Raw genomic sequence first — 20,491 nt, 5'->3', positions numbered from 1 at the left:
TCTTTACAGAAAGCTTCTAGATGCCACACTCCAGTAACGGGCTGTGGGGAGGGGGCCCCAGCACCCCTACACGTTGTCTGCATCTCCGAGGGACCCAGGCCTGCTGGTTATTACGAATGGAGGTTCATTCCCACACTCACACACACGCTGCCCACCCACACGCCCACAGCAGGCGGTGAGCTCCGCCCTCCATGCTCCCCCGCACCTGCAGGCTCTGTCCCCCTGGGTCGGAATCTGCATTTTAACAGGGTGAGTTTGTGAAGCTTGCTCTGGCCCAAGTGCTGGGCCCCGTGGAGAAGTGGGAATAGGCCGGCGCCTCTGCTCACCTAGTGGAGGCCTGTCCTGTGCCGGCTGTGAGGGTCAGTGCTTGGGGTGGCCCAAAGGGACAGCTTCCCGGAAGAGGGGTTTGTGAGCTCAGCCTCAGCGGCATGCAGCGTTCAGGGAGGTGAGACGGGGCTTCTTGAACATGTATTGTGTGCCCTATTTATTAACCAGGCAGAGGGGGATCCAGCCTTCCCCGTGTCTGCTGCCCAGGGGTGAACAAGAGAGAAGTCGGGGCTCAGATCCCCACTTGATCAGACCAAAGAAGCTCCCGTGTGTTTCCTGCATGAAGGGCTTGAGGCCTCCCCCATGGGCTGTGTTAGGGGAACGAGATGAAGTCAGGCAGGAGGGAGCCAACCGGGTCCTCACCTGGGTCGCTCGCTGGCTGGGAGACCCTTCAGCTTCAGGTGCACAGTCGGGGGCTGGGGACGGGGGTCTTGGGAGCCTCCCTCCTCAAACAGCATCCCAACTCCCATAACACCACCAATTCCAGGTGGATAAGGAGGCACTGGGGGAGAGATAAAAAGCCACCAGCTGGTGAAGCCAGCGAAGGTGGGCCTGGGGGCCAAAGATCCTGAAGACCTTGTGTGGTCCGGCCTGTGTGGTCCGGCCGGGGCATCCCTGGAGGCCAGCAGGAGTCAGCAGTGGGCCTGGCCAGGCTCAAGACACAGCCTGAACTGAGTGCAGAGCATGGAAATGCGGTTAAACCAGCCACCACAGCAGAGACCACTACATCCAGATTGCTGGTGGCACCCGGGACAGCATGACTTTCTAAAAGAATTAAACCCGAATCAGGCACGAGGGACTAGGTCCAGCTAACAGGCTGAAAAGGAGCCAGTGATGAGCTGTCCTCTCCCACCGCCCACAGGGAGCCCTGAGGCCCGGCCAGCCGGGGCCTCGCGGGCAGTGGGCATGGTGTTTGCCTGCAGAGGCTCTGCTGCGGGGACCCAGGACAGGAAGGACGCACACTGAGCTCCAGGCAGCGGAACATTGGCCCGTCGGAGGAAACGAAGGGACGCCCACGCCGCACTGTGATGTGATCTCCCGGGTGGGTTCGACTTCCTGTGGCCTGGCCTCGGCCGGGACAGGGCCACTCATGGCAGTCGAAGGAGGCCCACAGCCCAGGTCGAGCCGGGCCCAGGCAAGGGGGCCCTAGGGGCCTGCACAGCCCCAGAGAGGCCCCTGCAGGCAGGAAGCTTCAGGCTGTGGCCAAGCTGGGAAGGGCCTGCTGGTGGACCTCAACTCCGGGTGGATGGAAAGGCCCACAGTGAGAACCACCATGGGAGACGCCCACCCCAAACACACGAACACCCCCAGGAGAACCAGGAGAGGGCCCTGAACTTGTCAGAGCAGCGGGTGGAGGCTGCCTGGGGTCCGGCCCTGCCAGCCACAGGCCATCCCTTCGGGGGTGGGTGGGCGATGGGGGAGGGAAGTTGGGGGGCAGTGCCTACTTGGGGTGATCCAGAGATCCCCACAGAGGATGCTGTTTCTGCTCACGCCCAGGATCCTGAGCGGTGGAGGGAGGAACAGAGCGGCCTCCCAGCCTCTGCCGCGTGACAGGCACCCCCAGGCCCCTGCGGTTCCCACATCCTGTGGGTGCCTGCTCTCAGACGCCTGGGCTGCACCGCCGGACGAGGCTGCAGCCGCCAGTCTGCACTCTGCCTGCCTGCGCCCCAGGGGCTCCTCGAGGAAAGCCTCTGTGTGTCCCCCCCCAGCACCCAGCCGGCACGTGAGACAGAGGGAGGGACGGGAAGGGTGGCCAGGAGGGTGTCCCTATACAAAGCACTTCCAATCTGCCGCCCTGGTTCCCCTCTCCCCTCCATCACCCACGCAGCTCTTGACAACACATGCCCCCTCCCACCTCCCCTCACACACAAGCTGCTGCAGGCATCTGAGCCTACCACCCTCCCGCTCTGCAACCATCGCTGGCTCCCACCTGCTCGCAGAGGGAAGCTGAGGCCCCCTCCCGTCACTCTGCCACCACGTCATCACCTGCTGCTCTTGGTGGCTTCCCATGGAGTGGTTTGCTCCCTGTCTGTCACCAGAGGATGTCCTGTATTTCTCCTCCTCTGTAATTTTTCTCACGTTCACGCTGGGCCGTGTCCTTCCCCACTGAGGCAACCCGTGAGCTGAGGCCCACCTCCAGGGGCCTGAGTGAGCCGCCACAGCCTGGTGTTTCAGGTGCAGCTGACATGCCTCGGGGACAGGAAGACACTGTGGGGCACAGCTGCAGCAAAGGTGCCTGCTGGGTGCTAGAGAGAAGGAAAGCGGGGTGGGGGTGGGGGAGGAGGGGTGACCGAGCAGCCCGGGGCAGGAGGACGCAGCTCCAGCTCTGTCCAGGCCTGCTGCCTGCCATGCGGCCTTGGGCAAATCACTGAATGCCCCACACGTGCCTGGTTTCCCACCACCACCACCACCCCTAAAAGGCAAAGGTCTGCTGACGTGAGCCTGTCTCCTCTGTAGCCTTGGCTGGACCACTTGCCCCTGAGCCTCAGGTCTGCAGGGGCACTTGGTCCATGGAACAAGCCCTGGCAGCAACCCCTGCCTCTGGCCTTCCGGGTATGACGAAGCCAGAGAGCTGGTTCGAGGCAGCCACGGCTCACTCATTTGTCTGTGAGGCTTGTTGGCTTTTGAAATGAGACAGGAAGGAGGGCTGAGGTGGAGCCCGGCACAGGAAGAGGTGAGGAGCCCCTGCTGCCGTGACAGCCCGGGACTCAGGGGAGTGCAGGAGCTGGCGGGCCACGTCCCTGCTGCCCTGCACGGTCAGCACCGCCCAGTCCCTCCGGACAAGGCTTCACTCCCTCCCTGGATGGATCCTGAGAGACCCGGCTGACCGGCCGCAGAGATTTCCAGGACATCCTCCCCTCTGCCCAGCTGCCTCTGTCCACTGGAGCAGGGTGAAGCCCAGAAGTGCCAGGATGGAGCACCCCTAGTCCCCCGGTCTCGGCCTCCCTGGAGAAATGAGGCTCGGGAGGTAAGTCGAGTGCAAGACGAGGGAGGAAGAGGAGACAGCTGACAGGAAGGACCATGACTCTTAAGGCCTGAGCTGCCCTGCGGAGGGCTGGCGGGGGCAGCTCCGGTAAGGTGTCCCTGGGGGTGCCGGGAGCTGCTGGGCAGGACGAGATCACAGTGTGGATAAACAAACACATGCCCAAGGGCAACCCACCATGGGCTAAGGCGACAAAGCCCAGCTCCCCAGGTAGCAACGACAGGACGCCGGGAGGAGCAGGAAGTAGCTGGAGAGCGCTGCCGGCAGGCAGAGGTGATGCTGAGCAGGGCAGCCCAGTGGTTAAGCTTGAAATCAGCAGACCTGGGCCCCATCCGGGCAGCCCTCTTCCTCCCTTAAGATGGAAAGGACAACACCAGACCTGCCCAGTGTCCTGAGGACCCAGGGAGGTGGTGCAGGTGGGGTGGGGTCGGTCACCCAGAGCCTGCTTCCTAAATGTCAGCCTTAGGTTGGGTGAGCAGCCAGCAGGGGCCTCACCCAGCTGCGCCCACGGATGGAGACGAGGCTCATCATTTCGAGAGGGACAGTAACCACAGACTCCTTCTCAGAAGAAGTGCAACGGAGCGGGTCCAGGGTGGCTGTTGGCCTGGGGTCCTCTCCCATGGCCAGGATCCTGGGCCCCAGGCTTCCTCCCTGTCTGCTGAGTGCAGACCCCTACTTCCCCAAGCTCTGGGGCTCACCTTTAGTCATTGCAGGTCACCCTGCAGCAAACACCCCTCAGTAGCCACTGCTGTTGGCCTGGGGAGGTCCTGGGAATGGGGTGGCTCCCAGGCCACCTGCTGGGCTCCTCTCCTCTGTTCTTACTGGTCCAAAGGTGGAAGCCAGGTTGTGGGGGGCTCTTATCCGAGAAGTGGTGCCAGATGACAGAACAGTCTATTAATTTTGAATCTCAAATTAAACAATGAGGTGGTTTTTTGTTTTAAAGTGTAAGTATGTCCCAAGTATTACATGAGAGATACTAAAAGAATTATTTGGGGACTTCCCTGGAGGTCCAGTGATTAAGACTCTTGTGTTCCCAATGCAGGGGTACGGGTTTGATCCCTGATCGGGGAACTCAGATCCTGCATACTGCATGGTGCAGCCAAAACCCAAAAGAAAAATTGAAAGGAATTACTTGTTGTTTACTTGAAATTAAAATTTCACTAGGTGTCCTATATCTTAATTTGATAAATCTGCAACCCTAGGCAAGGCTTAGTGGGGCAAGAATGATGGGCGTCTGATGAGGAGGGAGTATCTGCCCCAGTGCCAGTGGCTAACGGGACCCAGGGTGGGGTAGCTCAGCCCCCACTTTCCCAGGCACACGAGGCCGGCCTCTTCCTCCCCACTCACTCCTGCCTGCTGCTGTCCCTTCTTTGTCGCTTGCCTAACCTCTCTCTGGCCCAGGGGTTCTCCATTCTGGCTGCTCGTTAGAACCATCTGAGCAGCTTTCCCATGCATCCACGTAGGCGCCCTACCCTGAACCAGTGAAGTCTCTGTGTGGCTGGACTATCAGTGGCTTTTCTAAAAGAGTGCTGCAGAGAATGGCCATGTGAGCCAGCCACCCCCACTTCTGGGCGGACACACGGAAGAGCTGAAAGCAGGGCCTTGAACCGCTAATCTGTCCTCCCCTGTTCACAGCAGCATTGCTCACAAGAGCCAAAAACCAGAAACAACCAGTGTCTGCCTAAGGGTGGAGGCCTAAACCAAATGTGGTCCATCCATAAAATGGAATATGATATAGCCTTAAAGAGGAAAGACATTATAATACGTTACAACATGGATGAGCCTGGAAAACATTATGGTCAGTGAAAAAGGCCAGATGCAAAAGGCCAAGTACACTGCGTGATCCCACTTACATGAGGAACCCAGAGTCATCAGATTCACAGGAACAGAAATTGGCCTGGTGGTGACCAGGAGCTGGGGAAAGAGGGATGGGAGCCAGAGTCTCTGTTTGGGAAGATGAAAAATTTCTACAGGTGGACGTTAGTGGTGTTGCATAACACTGTAAATGTACCCAATGCCACTGAATCAAATGCTTAAAAATGGTTAAAATAGTAAATTTTATGTTATGTACATTTTGGTGGTGGTGGTGGACTCTTTGGGACCCCGTGGACTGAGGCTCTCCAGGCTTCTCTGTCCATGGGATTTCCCAGGAAAGGATATTGGAGTGGGTTGCCATTTCCTTCTCCAGGGGATCTTCCTGATGCAGGAATCGAACCTGGGTCTCCTGCATTGTAAGCGGTCTCCTGCATTGCAAGCAGATTCCTTACCACTGAGCCACCAGGGTGCACTTTACCACAATAAAAATTTTAAATTAAAAAAATATACAGTGCTCCAGACAATGTCCTAGAGGCACTGAGCCTGCCCCTTCTTCCACATGGTGCTGAGTACTCCTGGCCACCACCCTGTCCCCACCAAGGCACAGACAGTTAGTTCTTACCCGGTGAGTGCACCTGGACATCCAATGCAGGGGGCTGTGTCCAACCTGGGCCACACCCTGACATCACACTGAGAGCAGGACACAGGCGTGGGTGTTCCAGCTCGTGTAAGAAGAGGCTGTAGGAGCAATTGCTTTGTTTTCGTTAACGTATATTTGAACTTTTAGACAGCTGCAAGCATGCTGCTACTGCTAAGTCACTTCAGTCGTGTCCGACTCTGTGCGACCCCATAGACGGCAGCCCACCAGGCTCCCCCATCCCTGGGATTCTCCAGGCAAGAATACTGGAGTGGGTTCCTTCTCCAATAACTGCAAGCATAGCCTTCTCTAAATTGAGGTATAACTTAGCCAGTAAAGTGTGCCTGGGGCTTCCCAGGTGGTGCTAGTGGTAAAGAACCCACCTGCCAATGCAGGAGACATAAAAGACACTGGCTCGATCCCTGGGTTGGGAAAGAACCCCTGCAGGAGGGCATGGCACCCCACTCCAGTATTCTTGCCTGGAGAATCCCATGGACAGAGGAGCCTGGTGGGCCTCAGTCCATAAGGTCACACAGAGTTCGAAACTTAAGCATGCAGTGAATTTTTACTCTGTCCAAATTAATAGGTAGAGGTGTCCAGCACCTTTGAAGGCTCCCTCACACCCCTGTCCAGTCAGAACTACCTCCAAGGGTGACCACTATGTTCACTTCTATCTTTTCAGATTGGTCTGGCCTGATCTTAAACTCCCTGCAAATGGAATCACAGAGGCTGTCTCTTTTGCATCAGATTTCTTTCTCTCACAATGTCTGTGAGAGTCAGCCATATTCTTGAGGATATCAGTAGCTTATTCTTTTTCTTTATTATGTAGGATTTCATTATATGAACGTTCAAAAAAAACTCATTCTTTTGTTGATGGACATTGGTTGTTTCCATTTTTTTTTTGACTTTATGAACAAAGCTGCTGTAAATATTCTGATCTGTGGTTTGGTGGACATAATCACTCATTTCTGTTGGATTTATATCTCAGGGGGAAATTACTGGGTCACAGAAATATGCATATTTAACCTTATTACTAACAAACATTTTTCCAGAGTGATCTTAACTTGCATTTCTCTAATGACTATTGATATTCTCTTTTGTGATATTCTTCAAATTTTTGACTCAATTTTTCATTGGGTTTTTGTTTCTTACTGATTAATTAATGTGTTTGGGATGTTGTCTTCTAGTCAGTGGTTTGCTTTCTCATCCTTTTAAATATGTCTTCTACTAAACAGATATTCCTGATTTTATTTTATTCAGATATTCCTGAATCCCAAAATACTGTTCTTTTCTTTCATGGTTAGTGCGTCTTATGTTCTGTTTAATCTTTACCTAGGCCACGTTCATAAAGATGTTCTCCTATGTTTTTTCTAAGGCTTGACTGTGTCAGCATTCACATGTAGATCTATGATCCAGCTTAAATTAATGTTTTGTGTATGGTGTGAGGTAGGGGTGGTTCCTTTTTCCCACATGAATATCCCATTAGTCTGCACAGTTTAATGCAAAGACCACCCTTTCCCCACTGAACTGCAGTGAAGCCTCGTTATAAACCCAGTGATCATATATGACCAAGTGATTGTATATATGTGGGTTGGTTTCTAAACCCTCTCTTCTACTGCACTGGTCTACTTGTCTGCCCTGTACCAATAGCTATAGCTGTATACTAGGTTTTGTGCTTTTTTCTAAGAGAAGTTTCTTTACAAATTATTTATTTTGGCTGCACTGGGTCTTTGTTGCTGTGTGCAAGCTTTCTCTAGTTGCAGCGAGTGGGGGCTACTCTCCAGTTGCGGTGGGTGGGCTTCTCACTGCTGGCTTCTCCTGGCTTGAGGGCTCAACAGTTGTGGAACATAGGTTTATCTCCCAGTGGCATGTGGGATCTTACCAGACCAGATGGGACCCATGTCCCCTGCACTGGCAGGTGGATCTTAACTACTGAACCACCAGGGAAGCCCCTCTACTTACTAAGTCTTGATACTGTGTACTGTAAGTCCTCAGGCTTTGTTCTTCTTCGAAATGATTTTGTCTATTTTAAGGTTTTCTGTTTATGTTTTACAATCAGTTTGCCTCTCTTCCCCCTCTCCAAAAAGCCTGCTGGGATTCTGATTAGGAGGTCAACCTATTAATCTATTTGGGAAAAACAGACATCTTAATAATATTAAGTCTTTCAATCTACGAACATAGCAAATCCCTAATTTTAGGCCTTCTTAATTGTTTTATAGTTTTCAGTGTAGAGGTCATGAAAATTTTTTGCTAGATTTATTCTTATATATTGGATATTTTTATGGCATTTAGAATTTTTACTTTTGATTTGAGTGTCACTTAATAACTAGAAATGTAACTGATCCTTTTTGTGCATTGATCTTGTGTCCAGAAACCTGATGTTCGTATATTTGTTCTAATAGTTCTATCATAGACTCCTTTGGATTTTCAATATATATAATCATGTCAACTATGAATATTGATCACATACATTTATCTTTTCCTTTTCCAATCTTGATGTCTTTTCTTTCTTTCATTTTCCCTATAGCACTAGCACCTACTTTATTAAAAAAAAAAAAAGCAACCATCAACCAGAATAGGTTCCCCCTTTAGGAGTGGAAGTGAGGTTTATATTTTACTTACTTTTGTATTACTTATGTGATTTTAGTGTTTTACTTTTATAATTCTATAAGTGATCTTTCTAAATGTGGGGAGAGCAATACATATCAGTTAGCAAAATCTAAGCAATTGAAATTCACAAAATAAGAAACACTTCCTTAATCCCACTGTCATATACTTCCAGCTATCGTCTAGCCAGACAAAAATGGCATCCTATTTTTTTTTAAGTATCCTATCATAATTCTCCTTTGCACATTGATTTTTTTTCCCACATAGAAATACACTATAAAACATATAGGAAGTTCAACAAACTCCAAGTCAGATTAATCCAGAGACCCACATCAAGACACATTATAATCAAACTTTCAAAAAACAAAAAGAATCTTGAAATCAGCAAGAGAGAAGCAAATCATCACATACAAGGGATCCTCAATAAGATTATCAGCAGACTTCTCACCAGAAACTTTCAGTTCAGTTCAGTTCAGTCGCTCAGTCGTGTCCGACTCTTTAGACCCCAGGAACCGCAGCAGGCCAGGCCTCCCTGTCCATCACCAACTCCCGGAGCTCACTCAAACTCATGTCCATCGAGTTGGTGATGCCATCCAGCCATCTCATCCTCTGTTGTCCCCTTTTCCTCCTGTCCCCAATCCCTCCCAGCATCAGGGTCTTTTCCAATGAGTCAACTCTTCGCATGAGGTGGCCAAAGTATTGGAGTTTCAGCTTCAGCATCAGTCCTTCCAATGAACACCCAGGACTGATTTCCTTTAGGATGGACTGGTTGGATCTCCTTGCAGTCCAAGGGACTCTCAAGAGTCTTCTCCAACACCACAGTTCAAAAGCATCAATTCTTTGGCGCTCAGCTTTCTTCACAGTCCAATTCTCACATCTGTACATGACCACTGGAAAAACCATAGCCTTGACTTGACGGACCTTTGTTGGCAAAGTAATGACTCTGCTTTTTAATATGCTATCTTGGTTGGTCATAACTTTCCTTCCAAGGAGTAAGCGTCTTTTAATTTCATGGCTGCAATCACCATCTGCAGTGATTTTGGAGCCCAAAAAAATAAAGTCTGACACTGTTTCCCCATCTATTTGCCATGAAGTGATGGGACCAGACGCCATGATCTTTGTTTTCTGAATGTTGAGCTTTAAGCCAACTTTTTCACTCTCCTCTTTCACCTTCGTCAAGAAGCTCTTTAGTTCCTCTTCACTTTCTGCCATAAGGGTGGTGTCATCTGCATATCTGAGGTTATTGATATTTCTCCCGGCAATCTTGATCCCAGCTTGTGCTTCTTCCAGCCCTGCGTTTCTCATGATGTACTCTGCATATAAGTTAAATAAGCAGGGTGACAATATACAGCCTTGAGTTACTCCTTTTCCTATTGGGAATCAGTCTGTTGTTCCATGTCCAGTTCTAACTGTTGCTTCCTGACCTGCATATAGGTTTCTCAAGAGGCAGGCCAGAAACTTTGGAGACCAGAAAAGGGTAGGCTGACATGTTCAAAGTGCTCAAAGAGAAGAGCCATCAACCAAGAGTCCTAAAACCAGCAAAACTGTCCTTCAAACCTAAAGGAGAAATTTTGTGTTTAATGTGACATACAGTTCAAAAAATTTTTTCATGGGCTGGCCAAATCCATTGACTTGAAATAATATTTTTGTCACATTACCAAATCCCTTCCTATATAAATAATATAAATATATACTTGTTCCTATATTATGTTTTATTGACTTATGATTCTATTTTTGTCTTATCCCACCCTGCTATATACATAGCTTAATAAAAATGTAAGATTATATTCAAGAATGCAAGTTCTGTTGGGGAGAAAGTCAGGAAGGGATACTTAGGGAGTTTGAGATGGACATGTACACACCACTATATTTACAATGGATAACCAACAAGGATCTACTATACAGCACAGGGAACTCTGCTCAATGTTATGTGCCAGCCTAGATGGGAGTGAGGCTTGGGGGAGAATGGATACATGTATATATACGGCTGAGTCCCTTCGCTGTTCCCCTGAAACTACCACAACATTTTTAATTGGCTACACCCCAATACAAAATGAAAAGTTTACAGTCTGGAAAAAAAATTATGGAAATCTAAATAAAGTATAGATTTAGTCAATTAAAAAGAAATGCAAGTTCTTGCCACAACAAAGACCCGAAGCAACCAAATTAAAAAAAAAGGAATGCAAGTTTGGTTTGATGTTAGGAAATCCACAGGTGCAGCTCACAGTTTAAAGGCAAGATCGGTTACAGCACTGCCTCCTGTGGCTTCACACACACTGAGATACGTCCACACTCCTGAGGACAGTGACCAGGGCTCAAGCCCCTCTGACCTTGCCTCCCTAACCCCTTGGTGAACCCACTTGCTCACTGACTGTGCTCCGGCAACCGGCAGGGAAGTCCACTCTGGCCTTGTCCTGCCGCTCTAACACGAAGGAGATTTGCGGCTGCTGGTCTCCTGGTTCTCTGCGCGACTCTCTCCCACCTTTCAGATCTCTGCTCATGTGTAGCTTTCTCACAGAGGCTTTCCCTGGCCACTGGGACTCCCCCTGCCCTCCCCCTGGACCCTGACCCTCTCCATCACGAGCATGGTTTATTTTATTCAGGCACTAACTGCCATCAGAACTGCCCTGCTTTGTCACTTGCTTTCTTCTTCAGCGTCATTATCCTCCACCCACCACACTCACAAGGTGAGGACTTGGAGTAATTGTTCACCGTTACATCGCCGGTGCCTGCAGCACGTATCAGGGCCCCAGTAAACCTCTGCTGGCTGGATGAATGACTGGAAGTATAATAAATCGTGCGATTAGATCAATGCCGCTAAAAAGTCATTTGCTCATTTAACAGACAAGCCTAGAAGTTTTATAAAATGTGGAAACATACCTTTAGAGGCAGGTAGATTATACAGCACAAGTATTATTGTCAGTGAAGCCATGGTTTTTAGTCCAATTCAACTGCTTCCCGGTCACGCATCCCTGGGCAAAGTCATTGAACCTCTCTGAACCTCTGTGTCCTCCTCTATAAAATGCAAGAAACAATGGTAAGGAGAATTGTTACAGAACATAAGGAAATGATGTGAGTCCAGTACTTAACAGAGGGTCAGGAACACAGTAAACCTTCAACAAGTATTAAACAGTGTTAACCTGAATGGTAAGAAGAAATGAGGAATTGAAGGAATCTTTTCCAAGAGGAGAACTAATTAGAAACTGGTCATAGGGCTTCCTTGGCAGTCCAACAGTTAAGATTCCACTGCATGGGTTCCATCCCTGGTCGAGGCACTAAGATCTCGCGTGCCACTCGGGGTGGCCGATAAATTTAAAAATAAATAAACTTTTAGTTAAAAATAAATAAAAGAAACCGGTCACAAACATCAGGTCTAACAGTTTGGGCTAGAACTACTCCTGGGAGAGTCAGGAGTCGGACAGGGATGCCTGCCACAACTGCTGTCCTCAGCACTGATGGCAGCAGTGGTGAGGTCTGGCCATGCAGAGAAAGTGTTCAAAATCATAGTTATGCTTTTAGAGAAAGGATGAAATTATTTGTATTGCAGTCATTCAAAACCCTGAAGAGAGGGTTTTTTTTTTTTGGTTTATAATTCATTTATTTTTGGCTGTGCTGGGTCTTTGCTGCTGCCGGGGCTCTTCTCTAGGCGAGAAAGGGCTACTCTCCAGCTGTGGCTTCTCACTGCGGTGGCTTCTCTGGTTGCAGAGCAAGGGCTCTCAGGGCTCACAGGCTTTAGTAGTTGCAGCACAAGCGTCCAGCAGTTGTCACTCACAAAAGAGTCAGGAGGCAAGGTCTGAGAGGCCTTACAGCACAGTTCAATAGCTATGGGCACACGGGCTTAGTTGCTCCCCAGCATGTGGGGTCTTCCCAGGTCACAGAAGGAACCCGTGTTTCCTGCATTGGCAGGCAGATTCTTTACCCCTGAGCTGCCAGGGAAACCCCTCAAAAGCCTAAAGAGAGTTAACTGAAAAACAATGAAAACTACTGGGAATAGTTAACACCTGGATGGGATAATGAGATTAAAATACATGAAAACCAATTGTTTTCTTTGACACCAACAAAATCCATAACAACAAGAATTATTTAAAAATACTTAAGACACAAAGAAGAAACTGGCAAGATCTAGATAAGAAAAACTATAGTTTTAGCAAAGGATCTAAAGGAAAACCTCAATAATACCTCCATTAATCCGTGTACATTAACACAACTTAAACCAGTATCCTAGCCAGTTTCTTTTCCCCTTGGTCTTAACATTTAGAAAAATGAACTAAAAGAGTCAGAAGGGACCTGGAGAAGTAGAGGGAGGGTGGCCTTGCCCTGGCCTATTTCTGAAGTCCCAAAGTAGTTCAGCCCAGTTGGACACTACCTCAAGTTTGCTGCACTAACTCTTCAGTGTCACCATGAACTGAATGCTTGGAAAATACCATTTTACTTATTGCCAAACTTCTTTTGGGCTTCCCAAGTGGCTCAGCGGTAAAGAATCTGCCTGCCAATGCAGGAGACTCAAGAGACTTGGATATGATCCCTGGGCTGGGAAGATCTCCTGGAGGAGGAAATGGCAACCCACTCCAGTATTCTTGCCTGGAGAATCCCATGGACAGAGGAGCCTGGCGGGCTCCAGCCCACTGGGTCACAAAGAGTTGGATATGACTGAACACACATACACAAACTTCTTTTAGTATTTTCCAGGTAGAAAGATCCATCCAAGATTAAAATGCCTGCGAAGCCCAATTCAAAGCCAAGGTAGAGGAGTGTCTTGGATCCTGAAGGCTATCTCCAGTGGATTTCTCTTAAATGAACCCTATTGGGACCCAGAGAGCTCCAGGGCTGGAGGGTGTGGGTCAACCAGTTTCAAAGAACCACTGCCACCCAAGGCAGCAGGTGTAGCTTCTGCCCAGCCTCACGTCCTGTTTCCTCTCCTAGACCCGCGGACAAAGGATGGCCAACCCCTGCCCATTGAGTGCCTGGGTCCCTGCTGGAGGGGCTGCCGAGGGCTGGACACCCTGCCCACTGCAGGTGAGGAGGGGGTCCTCCAATGCCCGCCTTGGTTGAGGGAGGGACACACGGGGGCGGCCAGCCTTGGCTATGGGATCCACTCCAGTCCCCAGGGAGGAAAGGGAACATGGGAGGGTGGGGCTTTGCCCCTCAGTGCTCGCTTCACTGTCCCCGGCAGAAAACATGCTGCCTTCGGTTCAGGAGAAGCCCCTGTGCTTCCTGGATTCATAGGACACAAAAGAAAAGGACCTGAGAGGCTGCTCTGAGAACTAGTCCTACCCTCCCTTTCGTCGCCTCCTTTCTTTTTAAAGTAGCAGACTTTAGTTTTTAGAGCAGTTTTAGGTTCACGAAAGAACAGAGTGGGAAAGATGGAGCTTTCTCTCTCCCCGCCCTGCCTGCCTACACGCGCCCTCCCCCGCTGGAGGGGCACGTTGGTTACAATCGGTCACCCACATGACACGTCACGGTCACCCAGAGCCCGGAACCGGCATTAGCATCACCGTGGTGCTGTTCCTTCTACGGCTCTGGACGAACGTACACACCGCTGCAATATCACACAGAGTTGCGTGGTAATCCTCTGTGCTCCGCCCGTTCCTCCTCCCCAGAGCCCTGCCAGCCGGCACCATGGCTCTGCCTGTTCCAGAAGGCCATGGGGCTGGGACTGTACCACACGCAGCCTCTCCCCATCGGCCTCTTCCACCCTTTCCTTCTCACCGGTGGACCTGTTCCTAATTAGCCCCATTTCCAGGTTACAAATGAGGACACCATGGCACAGAGAGCTCAGGCGGCCTGTCCAGTGTCACACAGACGGTGAGTGGCAGAGCTCAGATTCCAGACCGGGGTCCCCTGCCCCTGGTGATGCTCCTGGCAGCAGGGCCTACTGTGGCCACCCAGGACCAAACCCGTCTTGGAGGCGAGACCGAGGGCCGGCCGCCCGCCATCCGGGGAGGGAGAGAGGGTGGGCCTTCATCCCACCCGGGCCCCGAGGCTTGGTCACCTGTCCCAGGCCACTGGGCAGGACGACAGAGGCAGCAGGCCCAGGCCTCTCTCCACAGCCCCTGGCCGCAGTCCCCAACTCCATGAGGAAGCAGGAGTTGCGCCCGGGCGGGGAGGCTGGCCAGGGCCACGCTGCCAGCTCCCCAGCCGAGCAGGTGAAAGCCCTGGTGGACCTGCTGGCCGGGAAAGGCGGTCAGGGCTCCCAGGCCCCGCAGCCCCCCAACAGGACGCCAGAATGCCCGCTGAAGCCCCATGGCAATGGTAGGCCCATGGATGGGGATCCCCGGGCCTTTTCCCCCTCCCTCTTCCCCCTCCCCTCTCCCACTCTCCCCCATGGCCTCTGTCCCGCAGACTTGAGGATACAGAGGCACCGGGAGGCCCTGCTGAGCAGGACCGGGGGTGGCCCCGAGCTGGGCAGCCCCTCCCCAAGGCTGACCAGCCTCCTGCTGGTGGAGGGCCTGACGGACCTGCAGCTGAGGGAGCACGACTTCACGCAGGTGGAGGCCACGCGCGGGGGCTGGTGCTCGGCCAAGACCATCGCCCTGGACAGGCTCTTCCTGCCCCTGTCGCGGGTATCCATCCCCCCCCGCATCTCCATCACCATCGGGGTGGCCGGGGTGGGCAAGACCACCCTGGTGAGGAACTTCGTCCACCTCTGGGCCCGGGGGCAGGTGGGCAAGGACTTCTCGCTGGTACTGCCCCTGTCCTTCCGGGATCTCAACACCCACGAGAAGCTGTCTGCAGACAGACTCCTCCGCTCTGTCTTCCCGCATGCTGGGGAGGCAGGACTGGCATCAGCGGCGCTGAGCAAAGCCCTCCTGGTCCTGGATGGCCTGGACGAGTGTAAGACGCCCCTGGACTTCTCCAACACCATGGCCTGCACGGACCCCAAGAAGGAGATCCAGGTGGACCACCTGATCACCAACATCATCCGGGGCAACCTCTTCCCGGAAGTGTCTGTCTGGATTACCTCCCGTCCCGGCGCAGCTGGCCAGATTCCGGGGGGCCTGGTGGACCGGATGACCGAGATCCGGGGCTTCAGTGAAGAGGAGATCAAGACCTGTCTGGAGCAGATGTTCCCCGAGGACCCTGTCCTCACGGGCTGGGTCCTGAGCCAGGTTCAGGCTGACCGGGCTCTGTACCTCATGTGCACCGTCCCGGCCTTCTGCCGGCTGGCGGGGGCAGCGCTGGGCTACCTGCATCGCCACAGGCCAGGGCCCCCGGACGCCGAGCTGTGGCCCCCGAGAACCCTGTGTGAACTTTACTCGTGGTACTTCAGGATGGCCCTTGGTGGAGAGGGGCAGGAGAAGGCCAAGGCGAGCCCCCGTATTGAGCAGCTGGCTCACAGCAGCCGCAAGCTGGTGGGCACGCTGGGCCGGCTGGCCTTCCATGGGCTGGTCCGGAAGAAGTACGTGTTCTACGAGCCCGACCTGAAGGTGTTGGGCGTGGACCTCGCGCTGCTACAGACGGCCCTGTGCGGCCGCTTCCTGCAGCGGGAGGAGACGCTGGCCTCCGCGGCCGCCTACTGCTTCACCCACCTGTCCCTGCAGGAGTTCGTGGCGGCCGCGTACTACTGCAGCGCCTCCAAGAGGGCCATCTTCGACCTCTTCACCGAGGGCGGCGTGTCCTGGCCCCGGCTGGGCTTCCTCACGCACTTCCGGAGCGCGGCCCAGCGGGCCATGCAGGCCGAGGACGGGCGGCTCGACGTCTTCCTGCGATTCCTCTCAGGCCTCTTGTCCCCGAGGGTCAACGCGCTGCTGGCCGGCTCCCTGCTGACCCAGGGCGAGAACCAGGGCTACCGGGCCCAGGTGGCCGAGCTCCTGCAGGGTTGTCTGCGCCCCGACGTGGCGGTCTGCGCCCGGGCCGTCAACGTCCTGCACTGCCTGCGCGAGCTGCAGCACATCGAGCTGGCCCGCAGCGTGGAGGGGGCCGTGGCCAGCGGGGGCCTGGCCAGGCTGACCAGCCCCCCGCACCGCGCCGCCCTGGCCTACCTCCTGCAGGTGTCCGACGTCTGCGACCCAGAGGCACCCCTGTCCCTGCGCCTCGGCCCGGGCGTCCTCCAGAGCCTGCTGCCCCAGCTGCTCTACTGCCGGAGCCTGAGGTGGGCGCTGGGGGCAGGGGCAGCGCGGGGTGTGCGGGAGGAGGGTACAGTGAGGACCCGGCAGGCTCCTCCCGCCCCCACGCCCCACTGTGTCCCGTCCTGGGGCTGCTGTCACCAAGGACCACGACCCAGGCGGCTTCCAATGACAGAAACCTCTTCTCTCCCAGTTGTGGAGACTGGAGTCTGAGAGGAAGGCGTCAGCAGGGCCATGCTCCCTGGGAAACCTGTAGGGATGGTCCTTGGGTCATTCCCAGCCTGCGGTGTCTGCTAGCAGTCCTTGACCTGCAGACCCAGGCTCTGCCTCTGAGGTCACACGGCTGTCTCCTCCATGTCTGTCTTCTCATAGATCTCTCTGTCTCTTGTGGGGACACTGGTCCCCACGCTGGGTTACAGATCACCTCACTCCACCATGACCTCATCCTCGCTCGTTATCTGCAACGACCCTATTTCCAAAGAAGGCTGCATTCCTGAGGCATGGGGGTGGGGGTTGTAAACACCAGTATATCTTATACCCCAAAACACTCGCTCTACAACACCCCGTATATCACCCCAGTGCTGACAGAGGCCACACCCACTCACTCCACCCTTAGCCTGTCGTCCTCTGTCCACTCTCTGGACTTCGGTGGCAGGGAGGGGAAGGCTGGATGACCAGGGTCACTGGGGGCCTCAGAATAGCTTCTGTAATCCTTAAAGGAGGGCAGCTGGTGTCCTACCGATACACACAGCGCGGGGAAGACAGCCCAGCGGGTCAGAAGCCCATGGTTTATGCCGCCGAAACTCCCAAGTCACCTGGTGGGAGAACTCTGAGCACACGGGTGTCCTGACACAGATCTCTGAGCCGCTTGGCGCGGGCTTCGCTGGGATGGAGAGAAGGGGGCGGCGGAGGGTCTCAGCCTAGGTGTCTGAGCTTAGCGCCCACTCTGCTGCCAGGGGCCTCATCCCACCTGCCCACGGACAGTGGTAGGACTGCTCACTACTGCTGTTCCTCCTGACCAGGCTGGACACCAACCAGTTCCAGGACCCCGTGATGGACCTGCTGGGCAGCGTGCTGAGTGGGAAAGACTGTCGCATTCAGAGGATCAGGTAACACAGACCCAGGAGACCCCGCACAGGGTGCTCACCTGTCTCTCAGGGTCCGGGGCTCTTTTCACATCCTCCTCTCTGCTCAAGTGGCCTGCGGCGCTCTCCAAGAGAGGTATCTTTGGGGCATGTGACTCGGGGTGCAGGTTGCTTGTTTCCACCCATTCCCGAAAGTTCCAGAGGCCCAGGTACCTCACTTGTAAGAAGAGAGAAAGGACATGGTGAGGGTCAGATGCTACTGTAGATATAGGACCATTTTTCCCAATACCGTGTGCGCGGATGTACCGCCAGGCCCGATCCACTCTACATGCCTCCCAGAGTTTGCTCTCGGATGGTATTCTGAGCAGTGTTACATCTTTTAAAAAAAATCCAAACTTTTAAGTTAAAAATTCATACTAATTAAAACGATTTTAAGCATTGCATCTTTAATAGTCTAATTAGATGACAGTTTATATACTAACTAAAGAGCAGATCTATATGCTCATGAAATCTCTCCTATAAATAACATATCCGAGTCTGAATAACACCCTGATTTGTAGCCGAATCAATGTGATGACCAGAAGCTGGCTTTGGGAGAACTAGGGAAGTGAATTTAGAGAACATAAGACTCAGAGAGTAACTTTTCATAAGCCTCACATAAGCTTCCAGCTTTTGAAATCATCTTTATCTGAAAAGACAAAAATATAGACTGAGTCCAGACCAAAATAAGTCATTGAGGATAGTGGTCAGAGTGGTGAGCTCTGGGTGACTTTGGACAGATACCTTTGTGCCTGAGGAGGGTAAACATAGGGGTTCAGGGTCCTCTGGACCACTCCTCAGTGTGTTCAGGGTACACCCTCTCAAGGTAGATACAGATGTACATTTTGTTAAAGTCAGCTTCATAACTCAACCATTTTCCTTTCTCGCTTTAGAGAAAGGACAGGGGCCAAGGGTGTGCTGGAGTCACAAGTTCATGACAGCTTACTGTTAGGCTTTCAGGAATTTTTACATGTTGACAGTGCTAGAAATTGGCCATGGTGGGAACATTTACACCATGGAAATTAGCCAGTGCAACAGATCAGGGCTTTTGTTATTTTGCTTTTTACTGAGAGCTGGTTCTCCAGTACACCCCTGGCTGGAGTCTGCAGTAATTGCCCGTCCTCTCGATTGTGATCAGACTTCTCCCTGAGGCCCTCTGCTGGGCTTCCCAGGTGGTGCTATTGGTAAAGAACCCGCCTGCCAGTGCAGGAAACATAATGAGACAAAGGTTCGATCCCTGAGTCGAGAAGATCCCCTGGAGGAGGGCATGGTAACCCACTCCAGTACTTTTGCCTGGAGAATCCCATGGACAGAGGAGCCTGGCGGGCTGCAGTCCATGGGGCTGCGAAGAGGCAGACACGACTGAAGTGACTGAGCACGCACACACGGGGCCCTCTGCTAATGTGACGGTCTCTCCACCCACTCTGGCCCTACCATGCCCAAGCTCCTGGACCTGGCTCATCTGGTCTCCACCTGAGTCCAGGCCCTGATGATGCTGTGGTGGCTGACAGGTTTGCATCACAGGCCTGGAGTTGCAGAAGAGGTGATGAGGTTACAGACCCACATTAAGCACCCTCTCCTTCTCTTCGGGCAGCTTGGCTGAGAACCAGATCAGTAACAAAGGGGCCAAAGCTCTGGCCAGATCCCTCCTCGTCAACAGAAGCCTGACCACTCTGGAGTAAGTAGGACCCTCACCACTGGGATGGGGGGAGCCTGTGAACCATCATGTGAAGCCCCCTGGGGAACACTCTCCCCAGGGTGGGCTGGAAGGACAGGAAAGCTGAGCCAGCCAAGTCTTGGCTCCTGCTCAGCTGCTGGGACTCACTCATAGAGGCACCAGAATATTGACCTTGAACCTGGTGTTATCATCTCCTCTCCACACTCAGCCCAAGCCCACTAGTCCATCAGACCCTGCTTCCTTCTCCCCTTCATGTGGGGTCACCATAGGGAATGCCTTCCTTATTTGCCTAAACAAACATCTCTGCCCCAGTCCCACCAAACAGGGCTTTCCTGTTGGCTCAGGCAGTAAAGAATCCACCTGCTATGCAGGAGACCCAGGTTCAATCCCTGGGTCAGGAAGATCCCCTGGAGAAGGGAATGGCAACCCACTCCAGTACTTGCCTGGAGAATCCCATAGACATAGGAGCCGGGCGGGCTGCAGTCCATGGGGTCACAAAGAGTCAGACATGACTGAGTGTCTAGCCCAAGCCCTGGCACATTGTCTTTGAGGAGCGTGGATTTAAAGGTCTAAGTTACTTCTCCCTCCCTGGGAACTGGATAACTGGTCCTTTCTCTTCCTCCGCCAGTCTCCGCAGTAACTCCATTGGCCCTCAGGGGGCCAAGGCACTGGCGGATGCTCTGAAGATTAACCGCACCCTGGCCTCTCTGAGGTACGTGGAACAGGAGGTAATTCCCAACAGCAGCCACAAGATACTGGCTCCCCCCACACGGATGCCAGGGCATCCTCTGTGCTGAGCAAGTTTCTAAGTCCAGCTCTTCACTGCGCCGGTGTTCAGGGTCTAAACTGGGGAGGGAGGAAAAGAGCGGCAGAGGTATGAGGAGGTCTGAGAGGCAAAATAATCTACGAGGAAAAGTTCCTGTCTCCATGAGTGGGAGGTCCCCAAGGCCATGACATCAGGATGATCCCTGAGGTGTCTTCCAAGACACTGAAATCCCATTTCCAGACGGTTCCCAAGGTGTGCTGAGGTTTGCTGGGCTCTTTTAAGGGGCCTGTGGTTGTATCCATCCTTAGTTGATGCGTACTGCCAGTCTGTTTTGCTCATTTACTTCTTTTCACTGAGGCAAAATTCACATAAAATTTACCATTTTGGAGTGTACAGTTCAATGGCATTTAGTACAGTTACAGTTATGCAACCAACACCTTGATCTAGTTCCTAAGTATTTACATCACCCTAAAATGAGTCCCTCTACC

General features: G+C 52.7%; 1 protein-coding gene across 3 annotated transcripts in view; it reads left to right on the top strand.

Annotated features, from left to right (window-relative positions):
* The first annotated feature begins 3,065 nt into the window (after nt 1-3,065).
* The window catches only part of NLRC3 (NLR family CARD domain containing 3), a 30,128-nt gene continuing 12,702 nt past the window's right edge, over nt 3,066-20,491 (top strand). For 2 of the 3 annotated variants that reach the window (XM_065924196.1, XM_065924195.1), the window contains exons 1-7: nt 3,066-3,295; nt 13,293-13,385; nt 14,113-14,621; nt 14,712-16,461; nt 17,458-17,544; nt 19,154-19,237; nt 19,866-19,949. In XM_065924196.1, coding sequence (XP_065780268.1) covers nt 14,120-14,621; nt 14,712-16,461; nt 17,458-17,544; nt 19,154-19,237; nt 19,866-19,949 — 2,507 coding nt within the window. In that variant the 5' untranslated portion in view covers nt 3,066-3,295; nt 13,293-13,385; nt 14,113-14,119. The remainder of the gene's footprint in view (nt 3,296-13,292; nt 13,386-14,112; nt 14,622-14,711; nt 16,462-17,457; nt 17,545-19,153; nt 19,238-19,865; nt 19,950-20,491) is intronic. The other variant, XM_065924197.1, reaches the window with a different exon arrangement.

The sequence above is a fragment of the Muntiacus reevesi genome, chromosome 2 (genome assembly GCF_963930625.1).
Source record: "Muntiacus reevesi chromosome 2, mMunRee1.1, whole genome shotgun sequence".
Taxonomy (NCBI): domain Eukaryota; kingdom Metazoa; phylum Chordata; class Mammalia; order Artiodactyla; family Cervidae; genus Muntiacus; species Muntiacus reevesi.
This window is presented reverse-complemented; position numbering and strand designations above follow the sequence as displayed.